This window comes from Gouania willdenowi, chromosome 12, assembly GCF_900634775.1.
Source record: "Gouania willdenowi chromosome 12, fGouWil2.1, whole genome shotgun sequence".
In the NCBI taxonomy this organism is placed as follows: domain Eukaryota; kingdom Metazoa; phylum Chordata; class Actinopteri; order Blenniiformes; family Gobiesocidae; genus Gouania; species Gouania willdenowi.
In genome coordinates, this window is record NC_041055.1 from 8,601,623 (window position 1) to 8,615,110 (window position 13,488).

General features: G+C 40.0%; 1 protein-coding gene across 2 annotated transcripts in view; it reads right to left on the minus strand.

Annotated features, from left to right (window-relative positions):
• Positions 1 to 8,375: 8,375 nt before the first annotated feature.
• Positions 8,376 to 13,488, minus strand: part of snx30 (sorting nexin family member 30) — a 29,450-nt gene continuing 24,337 nt past the window's right edge. For both annotated transcript variants that reach the window (XR_003675259.1, XM_028463211.1), the window contains exon 9: positions 8,376 to 8,830. Coding sequence is in view for 1 of the 2 variants with exons in the window: in XM_028463211.1 (XP_028319012.1) it covers positions 8,753 to 8,830 (78 nt within the window). In the remaining variant the exon portion in view is untranslated. The remainder of the gene's footprint in view (positions 8,831 to 13,488) is intronic.

Below are 13,488 nucleotides of genomic sequence, written 5' to 3' on the forward strand. Positions count from 1 at the left end.
TTACATTAAAAGTTTGTATTTTTTTTAATTTTCCCAATATTCCTGAGATTAAGTTCCCTTGGAAATTTACCAGATATTTTCCATCCATTTGCAACCCTGTTCACACAAATTCTGTCTGATATTTTCAATTAAATCCTATAGCAGAGCGGTAGTCCTACACAAACACACACGAAAATACACAATAATGACCAGGAAATTATACAAAGTGACAGAAAATTCACAAAATGACAAAACGACAACAAAAATGACCGAAATCTACAAAACGACAACATGAGAACTTAAAATTAGGACAAACAGCAACAAAAACACACAATATGACAACGCGCTGACGTTACATGACTCCAAAAACCAACAAAATTTCACAAAACAGCAACAACAACAAAAAGCATCCAAAAACACACAAAATTGACAGAGAAATATCCAAAACAATAAAAACAAACAAACCCTTTGTTGTTTCCTGTGTTGATATTCTATGGCTGACATGAAGATTGATCATGTGACCCTCAGATCAGATACAGCCACAGTTGTGTGGCCCCGCCCCCTCTGTGACAACAGTTATCTCAGTTAACATGCTTTAGTGTAAAATAGCCTGTGGCCATGAGCGCCACCTGGTGGTTGCTAGGTGACGGTGCCTGTTCAGTTTGTTGTTTGGCCTGAAATCAGCCAGGATGAAACAAATCTACACCTTTAGCACATTGGGCAACTGGCGGTCTGGGGGCCACATGCGGCCCTTGGTTTAATGTTGTGCGGCCCCCAAATCAAAATTTGAATTCATGAGTTTGGAAGTTACATGAAGCCCAACGTAACACACAGAACGACAGCAAAATGCACGAAATGTCAACAAAATGAAGACACATTAAACAAACACAAAATGACTACAAAAACAACAACATATACAAAAGGACTTCAAAGATACACAAAATGCCAACGAAATTACCCAAAATGACGGAAAAATACAAAAAAACAACAATAGCACAAGAACTGTAACAAAAACACACATAATGACACAAAAAGTCAACACAAATGTGCCATATTGACAAGAAAATAGACACACAAAATGTCTGAAAACAACAGCAAAAAAAAAACAACAAGAAAACTCTTTGTTCTTTCCTGTATTAATGCTAAGATTGGTCTTTATTCTAAATGCTAATATGAATGTTGATAATGTGGCCCTCAGGTCACATTTTTGTGGCCCCTGCTCTGGTAGAAGTTGCCCATCTCTGTTTTAGAGGATATTTAGCATTAGTTGGTAACTGAAGTGAAACTTGGTTAATAGTAGAGCCACAAGCTAAAGGTGCTAAGGTGGTTTGTTTTGTAGCCTCTAATGCTACAGTGAGGATATAGCTTTACAACATTGTAAAGCTATATCACTATACGCTATAACTATACGCTTTTCCACCTTCAGACTGAGTTCTATTCAATAATACTTATCCAAAGCACCACTGGTAAATAGAATATTTACTTTTATTTTATAGCTTTAAACAAGTCTATACCTCTAACTTTTAGTGATTTTTTAAAAAAAAATGTGGACAATGATTTTGGACCAACTTAGATGTTTTTTTTTCTCCCCTTTGGGTTTAGTTCCTGTGTGTTTTAAAGTCTTATTATTAAGCATTAGTGCATCCGTAGAGCAGATTGAGCACAGTAGCTGCCTTAAACCACTATCACACCCACATTAAGCGTTTTCCTTCATGCAACGTCCAAAGCTGCTGCTTCATGCGTTACCTTTTTTTTCCTTAACCCAACATTATAAAAATAAAAATTTAAAAACAAAAACAAAAAAACTAGCTGTGTCACACTTTTAAAGCTCAAAGACAGACATGAAGAAACAAATCAAATAATCCTGAAAGTTTAGGGAAAAAAAGTTGTATCGGAATAAAAATATATTTAAAATAATAATATAAAGGTTTGATAGGACAGAATAACCATATGTTCTGCTGTGTGTGTGGTTGATATGAACAAAAGACTGGTTACTCATGTAATACCACCATGTACCACAAGATGGGGCTGGAACAACAACAACAACAAAAGACATTTAAAAAGCTGCTGGAGATGATGATTTTTATCAAATGAAGACAAAGTGTAGGCTTCATAGATCAATAAATCAAAGATAATTACTCCACTGTAAACACTTGGTTTGTTAACATTGTCGGAAAAGTTTGGTGCATTGCATTGTGGGATGTGAAGTCCCATGGACGGATGCATAGAAGTGTTTTTTCTTCATTTTTACTGTGATTTCTTGTGTTTCTTCACCAGACAGTGAGGACAGTGATTTGTTATTGTTGTTTGTTCCTGGTATTTACATATTGACATCACTTCACTCTGAGAAACAATCAATTTCTTCCAAAAATATACATTCACCATTGTTATGCTGCAACTTTCAATGAAAACACCAGAAATGTGTTAAGAAGTCTTTGACGTAAATTAAAAAAAATCACAGTCAGAATGAAGGAAAAACACATCTATGCATCCATCTACAGGACTCCACATCCCACAATGCAATGTGCTACACTTTTCAGAAATGTCAATAAAACAGTGTTTTTACGGTGGAGATTTAAAACAATTTAAAATGTTCTTTAAGTTATTAATCTATGAGGCCTACACTTTGTCTTTATCTAATTAAAAAAATGATGGTCTTTAATGCAGAGTCTGTAACCTTTATGATTGAGTTTTGGGTGGGAATGACACCAAAGATTATGCTACACACACGACATGCTAACACAGCTGTTTGTCAGTAGTTTGAAGAACTACTGGAATCATCCTGACACTTCAGCCGTGGGAGGAAAAAAGAGACAATCCTGATCCACTGATGCAAACAAATGCAATAAGTTTAGAAGAGAAACGACGGAGCTCGTCTGTTATTATTGGCTTGACATTTTGGGTCTGTACGAGGAAGCTGGATAAGTACAGCCTGGTTATCTCTCTGTTAGCGGGCTTCACCTAACCAAACATTCTCTGTCAGACAGCAGCTGTACTATGAAGCCGGATATGAATACGTTCACTTAAAGGAGACATATCATGGTTTTAAATCCTTCCTTTTTAGATATAAATCATACAGTTGTGGTCTATATAAAGCGGAACTGCAATGCTTGGGTCTGAATTCCTCATTATTATAGCTCCACAGGCCCCTTTTCTACCCCTTTTCTGATGTGCTTCTAAGAGCAACTCGTTTTGGTGCGGTCTCTTTAAATGCAAATGAGACACTTCATACCCCGCCCCCTCTCGGTTCAACTCTACCCTGCTCGGCCATTTTTGTAGTTTGATAGAAGAGATACGGCTATGTAGCGGTGCATAAACTTTTTATTCAGAGGTTATTTACAAAATGTCAACAACAGAAGACTTGTTCATCCAGCCTTACATGTTTGAGCCAGAGTTGGACCCAGTGGAGCGAGATGAAAATGAAGATGATGAACCTGCAGAACCCTAACAAGTGAGCTAACACAAGCACCGAGCTAACGCTAGCGCCAAGCTAACGTCACGAAAGGCATTTTAATACAGTCTTTTCGGAGACAAAAACGGCAAAATGAAATGACTAATGAAAACTTTAGACTTAAATTAAATCACGTAGGCCATATCATCAAGGATCTAAAACGAGCACACAGCGCTAACATATGAAGACGGTGCAACTGCTAATGCTAACAAAACAACAGGGACGTCTTATCATCACACTTTTTAGCGTTATTTACAGCTTACCGAAGTGCTCTGTTCGTCGTCTCCAAAGATAGAAGGAATTGAACCCTCAATCAGAAAAAGTCTTTAAGCAAATCCTTCTTTATACTGGCGGAGGTTGCTGAAGCAGTCATCCTTGAAGTGCTTCACACACACAAAAATGATCTTACCCACAGATGTGGGTACATTTCCATAAAAAATAAAACTCAACCAGGCACTTTGAAAAGGTTCTGATGCTGGGAGACGTTGTAATGAAGCGTGTGGGTTACTACATCCAACAACCAAACATTTTGACTTATCCTCTCGTAACTTCGGCATCCTTGAGCTTGGACTACAAAATAAAAGCGAGAAATAAAAATGGCGGATTGCTCAAAGTGTTGGGCCTGGAGTTGATGTACTAATGTGGCAGTTCTGCTGAAAATACTGTGACGTCATTGTTCAAAAAACGTAATAGAGAATCGAAAAATCAAAACAGATTGAAAAATATGACCAAAACAGAATATAAAGATATCTACGGAGCACCTGAAGAGATTAGTTTGAACTTTTCTGTACTTCTAAACAATCTAAATATACAACAAAATGTATTTAAGGGCTAAAAAAGTGGATTTAGCATGATATGTCCCCTTTAAGCGAGGCGATTTCAGCCTGGATACGTGCGCGTTGCTGCGTCACGGGTGGAGCTTTATCAGTTGACTACAGATCAGTCCATCAGATGTAAATCTATGTCTTTCCTAAAGGATGTCATTGGTAAATGAAAGGATTGCATTTATCCATTAAAGGTGCAGTAGGTAACTCTTATAAAAGTGACTTTTTGTCATATTTGCTAAAACTGTCACTATGTAAAGACAGCATTACTTGAAACTAGTAATAAAAAAAAAAAAACAGGGTCATTAAGTCACACCTACTGCTCCTACTGCAAATTGCCAGAATCCACCGCGACCGAGCAAAAACAACCAATCAGAGTCAGGATTGTGTTTGATGGACTGTCTGACAGCTGCCGATCACAGCTCCTGCCCCCTTCCTCCTCAGCTAGCTCATGCTCGCGCTCGGTCAGTCTCCGAGAGCAGCTTCAGGAGCGTTCACACGAAACGCGTCGAAAGCATCAGGTTTACATAGACAATATATTGTTGACGCGCTTCTAGGGAGTGTCAGAGGTCCCGCTGCGTGTCTCACGGTTCCTGTGCTGCGCGTTTTGAAGCTTTATGCGCGGCGGATGCTGCACGTTTTGAGATTTCAAGCTTTTGACGTGTGTCCACGCCTCCGACGCGGCCAACGCTGGAGTTGGGATTGTTGAACTTTTGGAGCGTATCGCGGCGCGTCGACCAATAAGGAGCTTTCCCCAACCATGACGTATTCAGAATAATGAAAAAAAAAAAACCACTAACCGTAGACAGATAGACAGACTCTTCTGCTGAAATAAAGCGCCTGTAGTTGATGTCCTGGTAGGAGATGCGAGCGCCGATGCTGGTCAGCAGGTCATCAAACTGGGCACGGGAGCGCAGCGCTGGTGAATCCAGAAATGGCGCCGGGGTGCAAATAAAGCCAAGCCATTCTCTGGATATTGTAGAGCTGATGAACGGGAGTCAGAGGCGGCCTGTTCATCATGGAACTCCAAACTTTATTCAACTACAACTACAAGCGTCCAACTACAAACGTGAGGCACGATATTGACCGCCGAAACGGAATACATATTGCTGTAGATTACATTTCATGTCGACATGATTTAATTTTGCACATTTGTTGGCCAGCCTCCTCTGGGGGAGGGACTTTGGAGGCAGGGTAGGAAAGCAGCTGAGAGGGAGGGGGAGGGATCTGAAAGTCGTACTTGTTCAAATTTAATGCCAAGTGCTGTCTCTCCTCCAAATTACCTACTGCACCTTTAATAATCTTTCTTTCCTAAACGCAGCTGTCAGATCTGCACCAACCAGGATCATCTAACAATGGGCAGTCATTTTCCAAGAGAACTGATTGGTCGGGAGGCGGGACTTTCGTACTCTTTCAGATCTCAACCACTTCATAACCCTAACTCGACCAGGTTAGGTGTTCAGCCTAAGTTACCATGATGATTTAGCCCAGTAAGAAGTTAGCCAGTGTCATAGTACAGCACACACCGAATAATTATATATAATAAGTTAACGCAATAAGAGGAAATCCAGCTTCTTTGTACAGGCCCTTTAAAGACAGAAATGTATCAGCACCTTTATGTAAGAATCAGAATTTTAACTCAGTTGTTTTAGTTAATACATTTCTATTGAGATGTTGGCATTAAAGTGGTTTCCTCTCAGTAAACTAATGAATGGCCACTGTTTAATATTGTGTAGGCATCCTTCATACAGACCTGCTTTAACTTTGATAAATTAATGATGTAACAATGCTTCAGTGAATGTTTTAATGCGTGTGCAGCTCTCTGTTGTTGTTGCTGAGGTCTTAATGGATCCGACTTGTCCAGAACATCCCATAATAACTACTGGATTGGGATGTGGAAAGGTGAGGATTAATGGAAACACCGTTTGGATCAGAGGTTGAATATAAGTGGCTCTGCAACACTGCAGCGTCTATGATCTGTGTACTGTAGGGCTTCCCATTTTCTGTTTCAAAATACACAAAATTCCATCCAAGAGTTCATCCATTTCCATGTCACTTTACGCCAATGTTTTTCAACTGTTGGGTCATGACCCCATGTGGGGTGGCCATGAATTAAAACAGGGGTCGCCTGATATGTCTAGTAATTGGTAAATAATTACTGATAAAAATTATGTTTTTTCTTTATTATTATTGTTCATTATTATTATTTATTTATTTATTCTCTACCACATGCATTCTCAAACAAAAATATTCTAAACTTTCACTTTCTGAAAGATAAATCTAGTTAAAATCAAACCCAGTATAGAAATATTGAGAATAAATGTGTGATACAAAAATGGGGTCAAGACCCAAAAAAGGTTGAGAACCACTGCTTTACACTTTTCTGTTTAGTTTCGGTTTCATCGTCTTTCCCCGTTTAGACGACTTTACTGGTTATTAACTCATTCACTGCCAGCCATTTTCAGAAAAGCTACCCCCCATACCGCCAGCCATTTTAGAGCGTTTTGACTGATTTTTAAAGACCCACAGAAAATTTTGTACTATGACGGTCTAAAATCTGAAAACAGATTCTGAAAGAATAGACTCTATACTTTCATTAGAATTTATTTTGTTCGTCTCTAGCTTGTTTCGTTCTTGCGTAATCAGCAGCTGAATAGAGGTCGTTTCACACAAAACGATGGTTTCTGAGCAAATAGTTGAGAAAACAGCCTTTTTCTGAAAAATCCTGTCAGTGACTTTGAAACAATTTTTTTTTTTTGCTTTAGGGACACCTTAACATTGGTTTCCTTCTATAAAACTACCAAAACAACACTTAGACCGGGCATTTGATGGCAAAATTATTATTATTTTGCTATCTGGGTCAGAGTTGTATGGTTTTGTTACTTTATTTTGGCATTCCTCCAAGTCTCTCCCCCCCTCATTCTCCACACACACAACTTCCTCCTCCCGGACATGCTGAGTCTCACCGCTTGCCCCGGTTTGTTGAACGTTTTGTCTCACAATCGCGACACTCTCAAAAGTCCACTTAGGTCCACACATGCTCTGCTCGAGTATGAGCTGCTGTGAGCTTCACAATCTTCCCTCGTAGTGCCATTTTCTGCCTCGTCCCTGGGTTCGCCCTCCCCAGTGATAGTGATAATCATGACTAATCTCTCGTCCAAAGGTGCGCTGCTGCTGCCACCTACATGTCACCAGTTGGTCACTACATCATAGTACAAGGCTGATATTCATGGTAGAGCTCCGTCACACCGTCTCCTAGCAACCCCCGTTGAAAAACACAATTGACGTACATATACGGCATTGGCAGCGAGCATTTGGATTTGAAATGTTAATGGCAGTGAATGAGTTAAACTACCTTAAATCGTAGCAAACATGCTAAATAGGGTTAATATAGTGTTATTCATTTTACATTTGATCAGATGATTAACAAAAGCAAGATGGTTACGCTGAAATGACGTGAGGGTTACATTGCAAGAGCAACGTTAGAAACACTGCTAATCCTGAGCCACCCATTTAAACGGAAAACTCCCATTGAAATGTGTGATATCTGATGAGGTCCCAAAACATCATTTGTTAAAACTTCTTCTGCCTTGACAAGTCACCAGGTAAACTCATCACCAGTTCAGCTAATACACCCTCAGCTAAACCTGTCTTTGTACCAGTACCCTTTCAGAGTCATCAGTCACCTGTTTTCCTGTGAAAAATAGCGTTTAAATACGTGTTATTCTCCCAAAACAATCACGTGAAGCATTTCTGTGTCATGTTGGTGGCTGATTTTAAATAACGAGCGAAAAATATAATAATTCAGTTTTTTACCATCTGTTTTCCACGATCACGGAAAATCGGAAGCCCTACAAATAGTGAAAAATGCAGAGTAAAATACTTTTACTCATTCAGCCACAAGGGGGAGCCAATGCTTCCAACTCAATGTAACCTAAGTTAAATAAATTACATGTCTTTTTGCTTTTTGTGGGAAAACCAAAAGCATTTTGATGCCGAACTAAAGAAAAACAGTTCAAGGAGAAAATAAATCTCACATATTATCGTCCTTTAAATAAAAGCCTTCTCATCAAAACACAAACTGATGCTTTTTTCTTCTTCTTGAGCAAAAAAAAACAAACTTTACCTTCAAAAGCAACATTTATTCTGCAACGGTGAACCTTTGTATTTGGCGGAACAAACAGAAAACGAGCCTCTCCCAGCCTTGGGTGAACACAAGCAGCATTGGCAACTCACAATCCATTAGAAATCGGAAGTAGAAAAAGTTATTAAGAACGAGAATGAAACAAAGTTCTGTACACAGAAGGGTTCTCCTTTTCCCCCAGTAGTCCTCGAATGCACCATTTGTTACCTCTGAGTGGACTCCATGTTTGTGCGATCGTCTGATGAGAGAACAAACAAAGTGCGGTGGTCCCGATCCAATGAATGGTTGCTCCTTCTTTTCCTTGGCATGAGACAGAAGACGGAGACGGAGAGCGAGCAGCGGGACACGGGGACATCAGTTCGTCTCAATGCCTTTGTCCTCACTCTGTTTTTCCTGGAGGAGAGTTACGAGGGACTCCCACGCTGCCTGGCACTGCCAAAGGTAAGAGAAGCAATCAGGTGAAAGGAAGACGAGAGAAAGCGTTTCATGTCAGATTCTATGAACCAGACATGGGCCACATGTGGATGCTGCCCCCCCCCCCCCCCCCCCTGTCTACCAACTAAACTATAAAATATACAAAACAATAGTGGAAATACACAAAATGCCTAGAAAATTACATTAAAAAAAACACAAAATGTCAGAGGTGAAACTAACACATTACAAGTACTCATGTTACTGTAATTGAGTTACTTTTATGGGTACATGTACTTTTTTGAGTATATTTCTAAATCAGTAATTTTACTTGTACTTAAGTACATTTTAAAAGAAGTAAAGTAATTTATTACACCCAACCGTTACTGCGTAAATTATTATTTTGATGATCAACGGACTTTGTTAAACTACAAATAAATGAAATAACCAGACAACAATCAAATGCATCACATCATAGCCGACCAATCACATTAACACTAGAAGTCCCAGGGATTTCTATATCCCCCCAGAAGTCCCAGAGCAGGGTCAAATGAACTCTAGGACCAAACTGACGACTCTGATGGCTACAATTTGCATCTATTCATTTGTAAATGAATCACCTGAGAAATCAGCAGGGGGGAGAGCCTGACTCTAACAATGGAAGTCTGGAATGTTAGGGGGAAGTGCCCTGGAAGCTAAAGTCACAATGCCCCGTTTATTAACTCGTTCTGCTTGATGCTGGGGGAGAACAAACACAGACTACAAACATTGAAAGAAACAGAGTCACCTCTTCCAACACACCTGATTCAAATGATTATCAGGCTTCTGCAGAGCTGGATGATCATTTGAATAAGGTGTGCTGATTAGTGGCCCTCGAGGACCGGAATTGGACACCACTGGAATACCATGTTGTCATGCAGCCTTTTGTGCTGTGGGGAATAAATAGCTGGCTGCTTCCACCTGCTGACACTCCACACTTATTCTACTCAAAATGCAGAGAAGGTTTACCACTCAAGAAGCGTTGGAATTGATCCTGAACAATGCAAACCCTTGTGACTCAGATGGGGAGGACATCAACCTTCAGCCAAATTCGGATTCGGACTCTGAGCTGTCTTCAGGTTAGATTTCCCAAACATCCTATTTTCATTTCCTGACTTTATTTTTATTTAAAACCGAAGAAAAGAATAATTTGAATTTGTTCACATTGCAGATGACGCGACTGCTCCTCATCTGGAAAAGAGAGCTCGGTTGGAGAGTGAGCCCACAGAGACGGCGAAAGAGGGCACAGTGTGGCATGAAGAACATGTGGGTACAATTCTCCGTTTCACTCCAATGGAACCGTACGCTGCAGATGGAGAGCCAACAGCAAAGGCCAGAAGAAGAATCAGGAGTCGCCAGAAGAAGAATCAGGAGTCGCCTTCAGAGCTTCCTCTGTTTCATTACTGTTGGCATGCTCCGTCCCATTCAAGAATGGACTATTCAGCATGCACGGCAAACGGAGCAGACGGACTGGTTCATGATCCTCCATGAACTAATGGCATTTATTTCTGTTATTATTTTGAGGGGGGTGACCAAGGTTCCATCTCTGCGTGACAGCTGGTCAGCATGCCTGGGAAACCCACTTATCACTGGAATTATGTCACGAAACCGTTTCCAAGACATCATGCGTCACCTACGATTTGATGACATGTTTACGCGCAGTGAGCGAGTGCAGACAGATAAGTTTGCTGCAATTTCGGATGTGTGGGGATCGTTTGTTACCAACTGCATCACATGCTACAACCCTGGTCGACACATCACAATTGATGAACAGCTTTTCCCATCGAAGACTCGCTGCTGTTTCCTGCAGTACATTGCAACAAAACCCGACAAATTTGGCATAAAGTTTTGGGTGGCTTGTGATTTGAAAACAAAGTACATCTGCAATGTCCTCCCATATCTTGGAAAGGACCCCAGTCGTCCCAGTGAGGAGAGACTTTCTGAGAGTGTGGTGATGAAGCTGATGGAACCATTTATGGACAAAGGCAGGACGGTCACCACGGACAATTTCTTTACATCACTGACACTTGCACGACGACTGCTCAGCCGGAAAACCACCATCCTCGGGACAGTCAACAAGATTCGCCGGGAAATTCCTCAGTCAACTAGAAAGATGGACCGCAAGGAATTCACCACTCAGGTATGTTGTTGGTCTTTTTTATTCCATCAACACCTCTGAGTGTGTCATTGTGTTTAAAACCGCTATAATAACAACAATTTCTTCTTTTTTAGGTGTTTTCCACCACTGGTGCCACGCTGACGGTGTATGCGCCCAAACGAAAAAAGACCGTCTACATTCTCAGCAGCATGCACAGCGTGGTTGAGACTGAGGAAACCATCAAAAGGAAGCCAAACACCATCACCCAATACAACACCACAAAGTGCGGAGTGGATGTGATGGACCAGATGGTGCGGGAGTACAGTGTGCGCACAGGAACACGGCGATGGCCAGTCGCCGTGTTCTACAACATGATCGACATGGCGGCACTCAATGCACATCTGCTTTATCAAGCATGCACCGGGGTGCAGGAGAGACGGGTGGACTTCCTGGTTCAGCTAGCAAGAGAGTTGGCTAACTCTCATGTGAGTGAAAAGAAGGCACTCAAAGAGCAACTGCGCCAACAACAACCGCCTACACCTGGCCCTGGGAAAAGGGCTAAGTGTCAGATCAACCATTGCTGCAAGAGCAATCGCGCAACTGTGCGATGTGTTCATTGCCACAAATACACATGTGGCAAATGTAGGAGAGAGATACCGTGGCAGTGCCAAGTATGTCACGAGTCTCAATAAGAGGATGAAGGAGATTCTTCTAAATAAAAACCATTGAAAACAAATCACAGTTGTTCTTTTGCACATTTCTCACACCACACTGTCATTAAAAATAAATAATTTTTGTGTTCTCTTTGGGTCAAATGACACCTCTCTGGGTTTTATAGGTAAAAAGTTCATTTGACACCTCTGTGGGACTTCTAGTGTTAAATGTAACGTACGGCACCAAAACAGCATTGAATGGAGGTTTTTTTTCTCAGTTTAAGAGTTAATGAATGTAGCTATACTTAGAGCCTGAGAATTCTAAACATTTTGAATTGAATTAATTGGTGTTATTTTATTTGATAAAATGCAATGAAAATACACAAGGACAAGAAAAACTCCCAAATAATACAATATGTAGAAAAATACACAAAAAGGACACAGAAATGCACAAAACAACAACAAAAATGAACTCTAAAAACACAAAACATATTGTTTCCTGTGGTAACGATGTTGATAAAAGTAAGTGAGATGGTAAAGGTAAGTCTCCCTAACATTCTGTCGTGACAATAAATTAGAGTATTTTTTTTATAGATTGTAATGTGCTGTAATCAACTTTTTAATTTCTTAAAAAGAACATGTTTTTAACTTTGAAATTGGGGGAAAAAAATAAAAAAATACATTTTTAAAAGATTTTTAGGTGACAATATCTAGACTATGACTAATTTTAAATAACATCATGTTAACAAAAACTACATTGAACAACATTGACATTTTCGTCGACTTCAACTATAATTTTGTCACATGGGGAGAAATCAAATCAGAATTTGGCCATCTGCATTGATCACATCAAATCTGTCTGAATGTATTTATATTAATACCATCCCATATCAGGTTGATCATTGTAAAAATGTATTAACTCTGATGTAGCTGGTTGTAATTTACAGTCCGCATAAACAGGACTGAATAATATCATAACCACTAGAGCGGACATGGGCTCGTCTGTAAATAGTCACATTTACAGACCTTGGAGTTGCTGTTAGCTTACCAATAAACAGGAAGAGATTTGTCACCTTTGTAATAAATATTGACTAGGCCACTGGGAGTCAGGCCCAAGACAGGCTGACTTGATAATACTGTATCATGTTTTTCTGCAGTCAGTGCCTTCTCCTCGTCCTTCTCTCTCTTCTCTGTTTCAGGTGTCGCGAAGCTGATGATGGCAGTTCCTGATCTGTGGTTCACGGCTCAACTAGTCTGGAACACTCTGATGTTCTATCTCTCTATCCTGTTCTGTTGGTCCTTCTGTCTACTAACCCCAACCAGTCGACGCAGATGGCTGCCACCTCTGAACCTGGTTCTGCTGGAGATTTCTTCCTGTTAAAAGGGAGTTGTTTCTTCCCACTGTCGCTAAATGCTTGTTCATGTGGATCCTGTTGGGTTTTTTTTCTTTCTCATTATTATTTTTTTATTTTGATAGCGCTTTCAGATGACTCTGTTCTAAGAACTGAATAATCCAGACTATCTCTGCAACAGATTTAGTAGAATAAAATCTTAAAGTCATTTAGTTTACTCAAACTAGACTATAACTGAAATAGTCCTGAGGACTAAAACTACAATGTATTTTAATCAAAAGACTACAACTAAAATTAATGTAAATGTTTCGTCAAAATGAAAATAAATATATATTTTGTATGAAGTAGTTTGTTGATTGATTTTAGTCCAACTCTTGACATTTTAGTCAAAGTATTTTAAATTGTCGTATTTTGTTGAGTGACTGCTCTCTATGAATTGAAACACGGCTTTGACAACTGATTTTTGCTATTGGCTAAGAAGGGTGGATTATGACGTTTTGGTGGCTTCTGATGTCATCAACCAGCACTGTTAGCTCC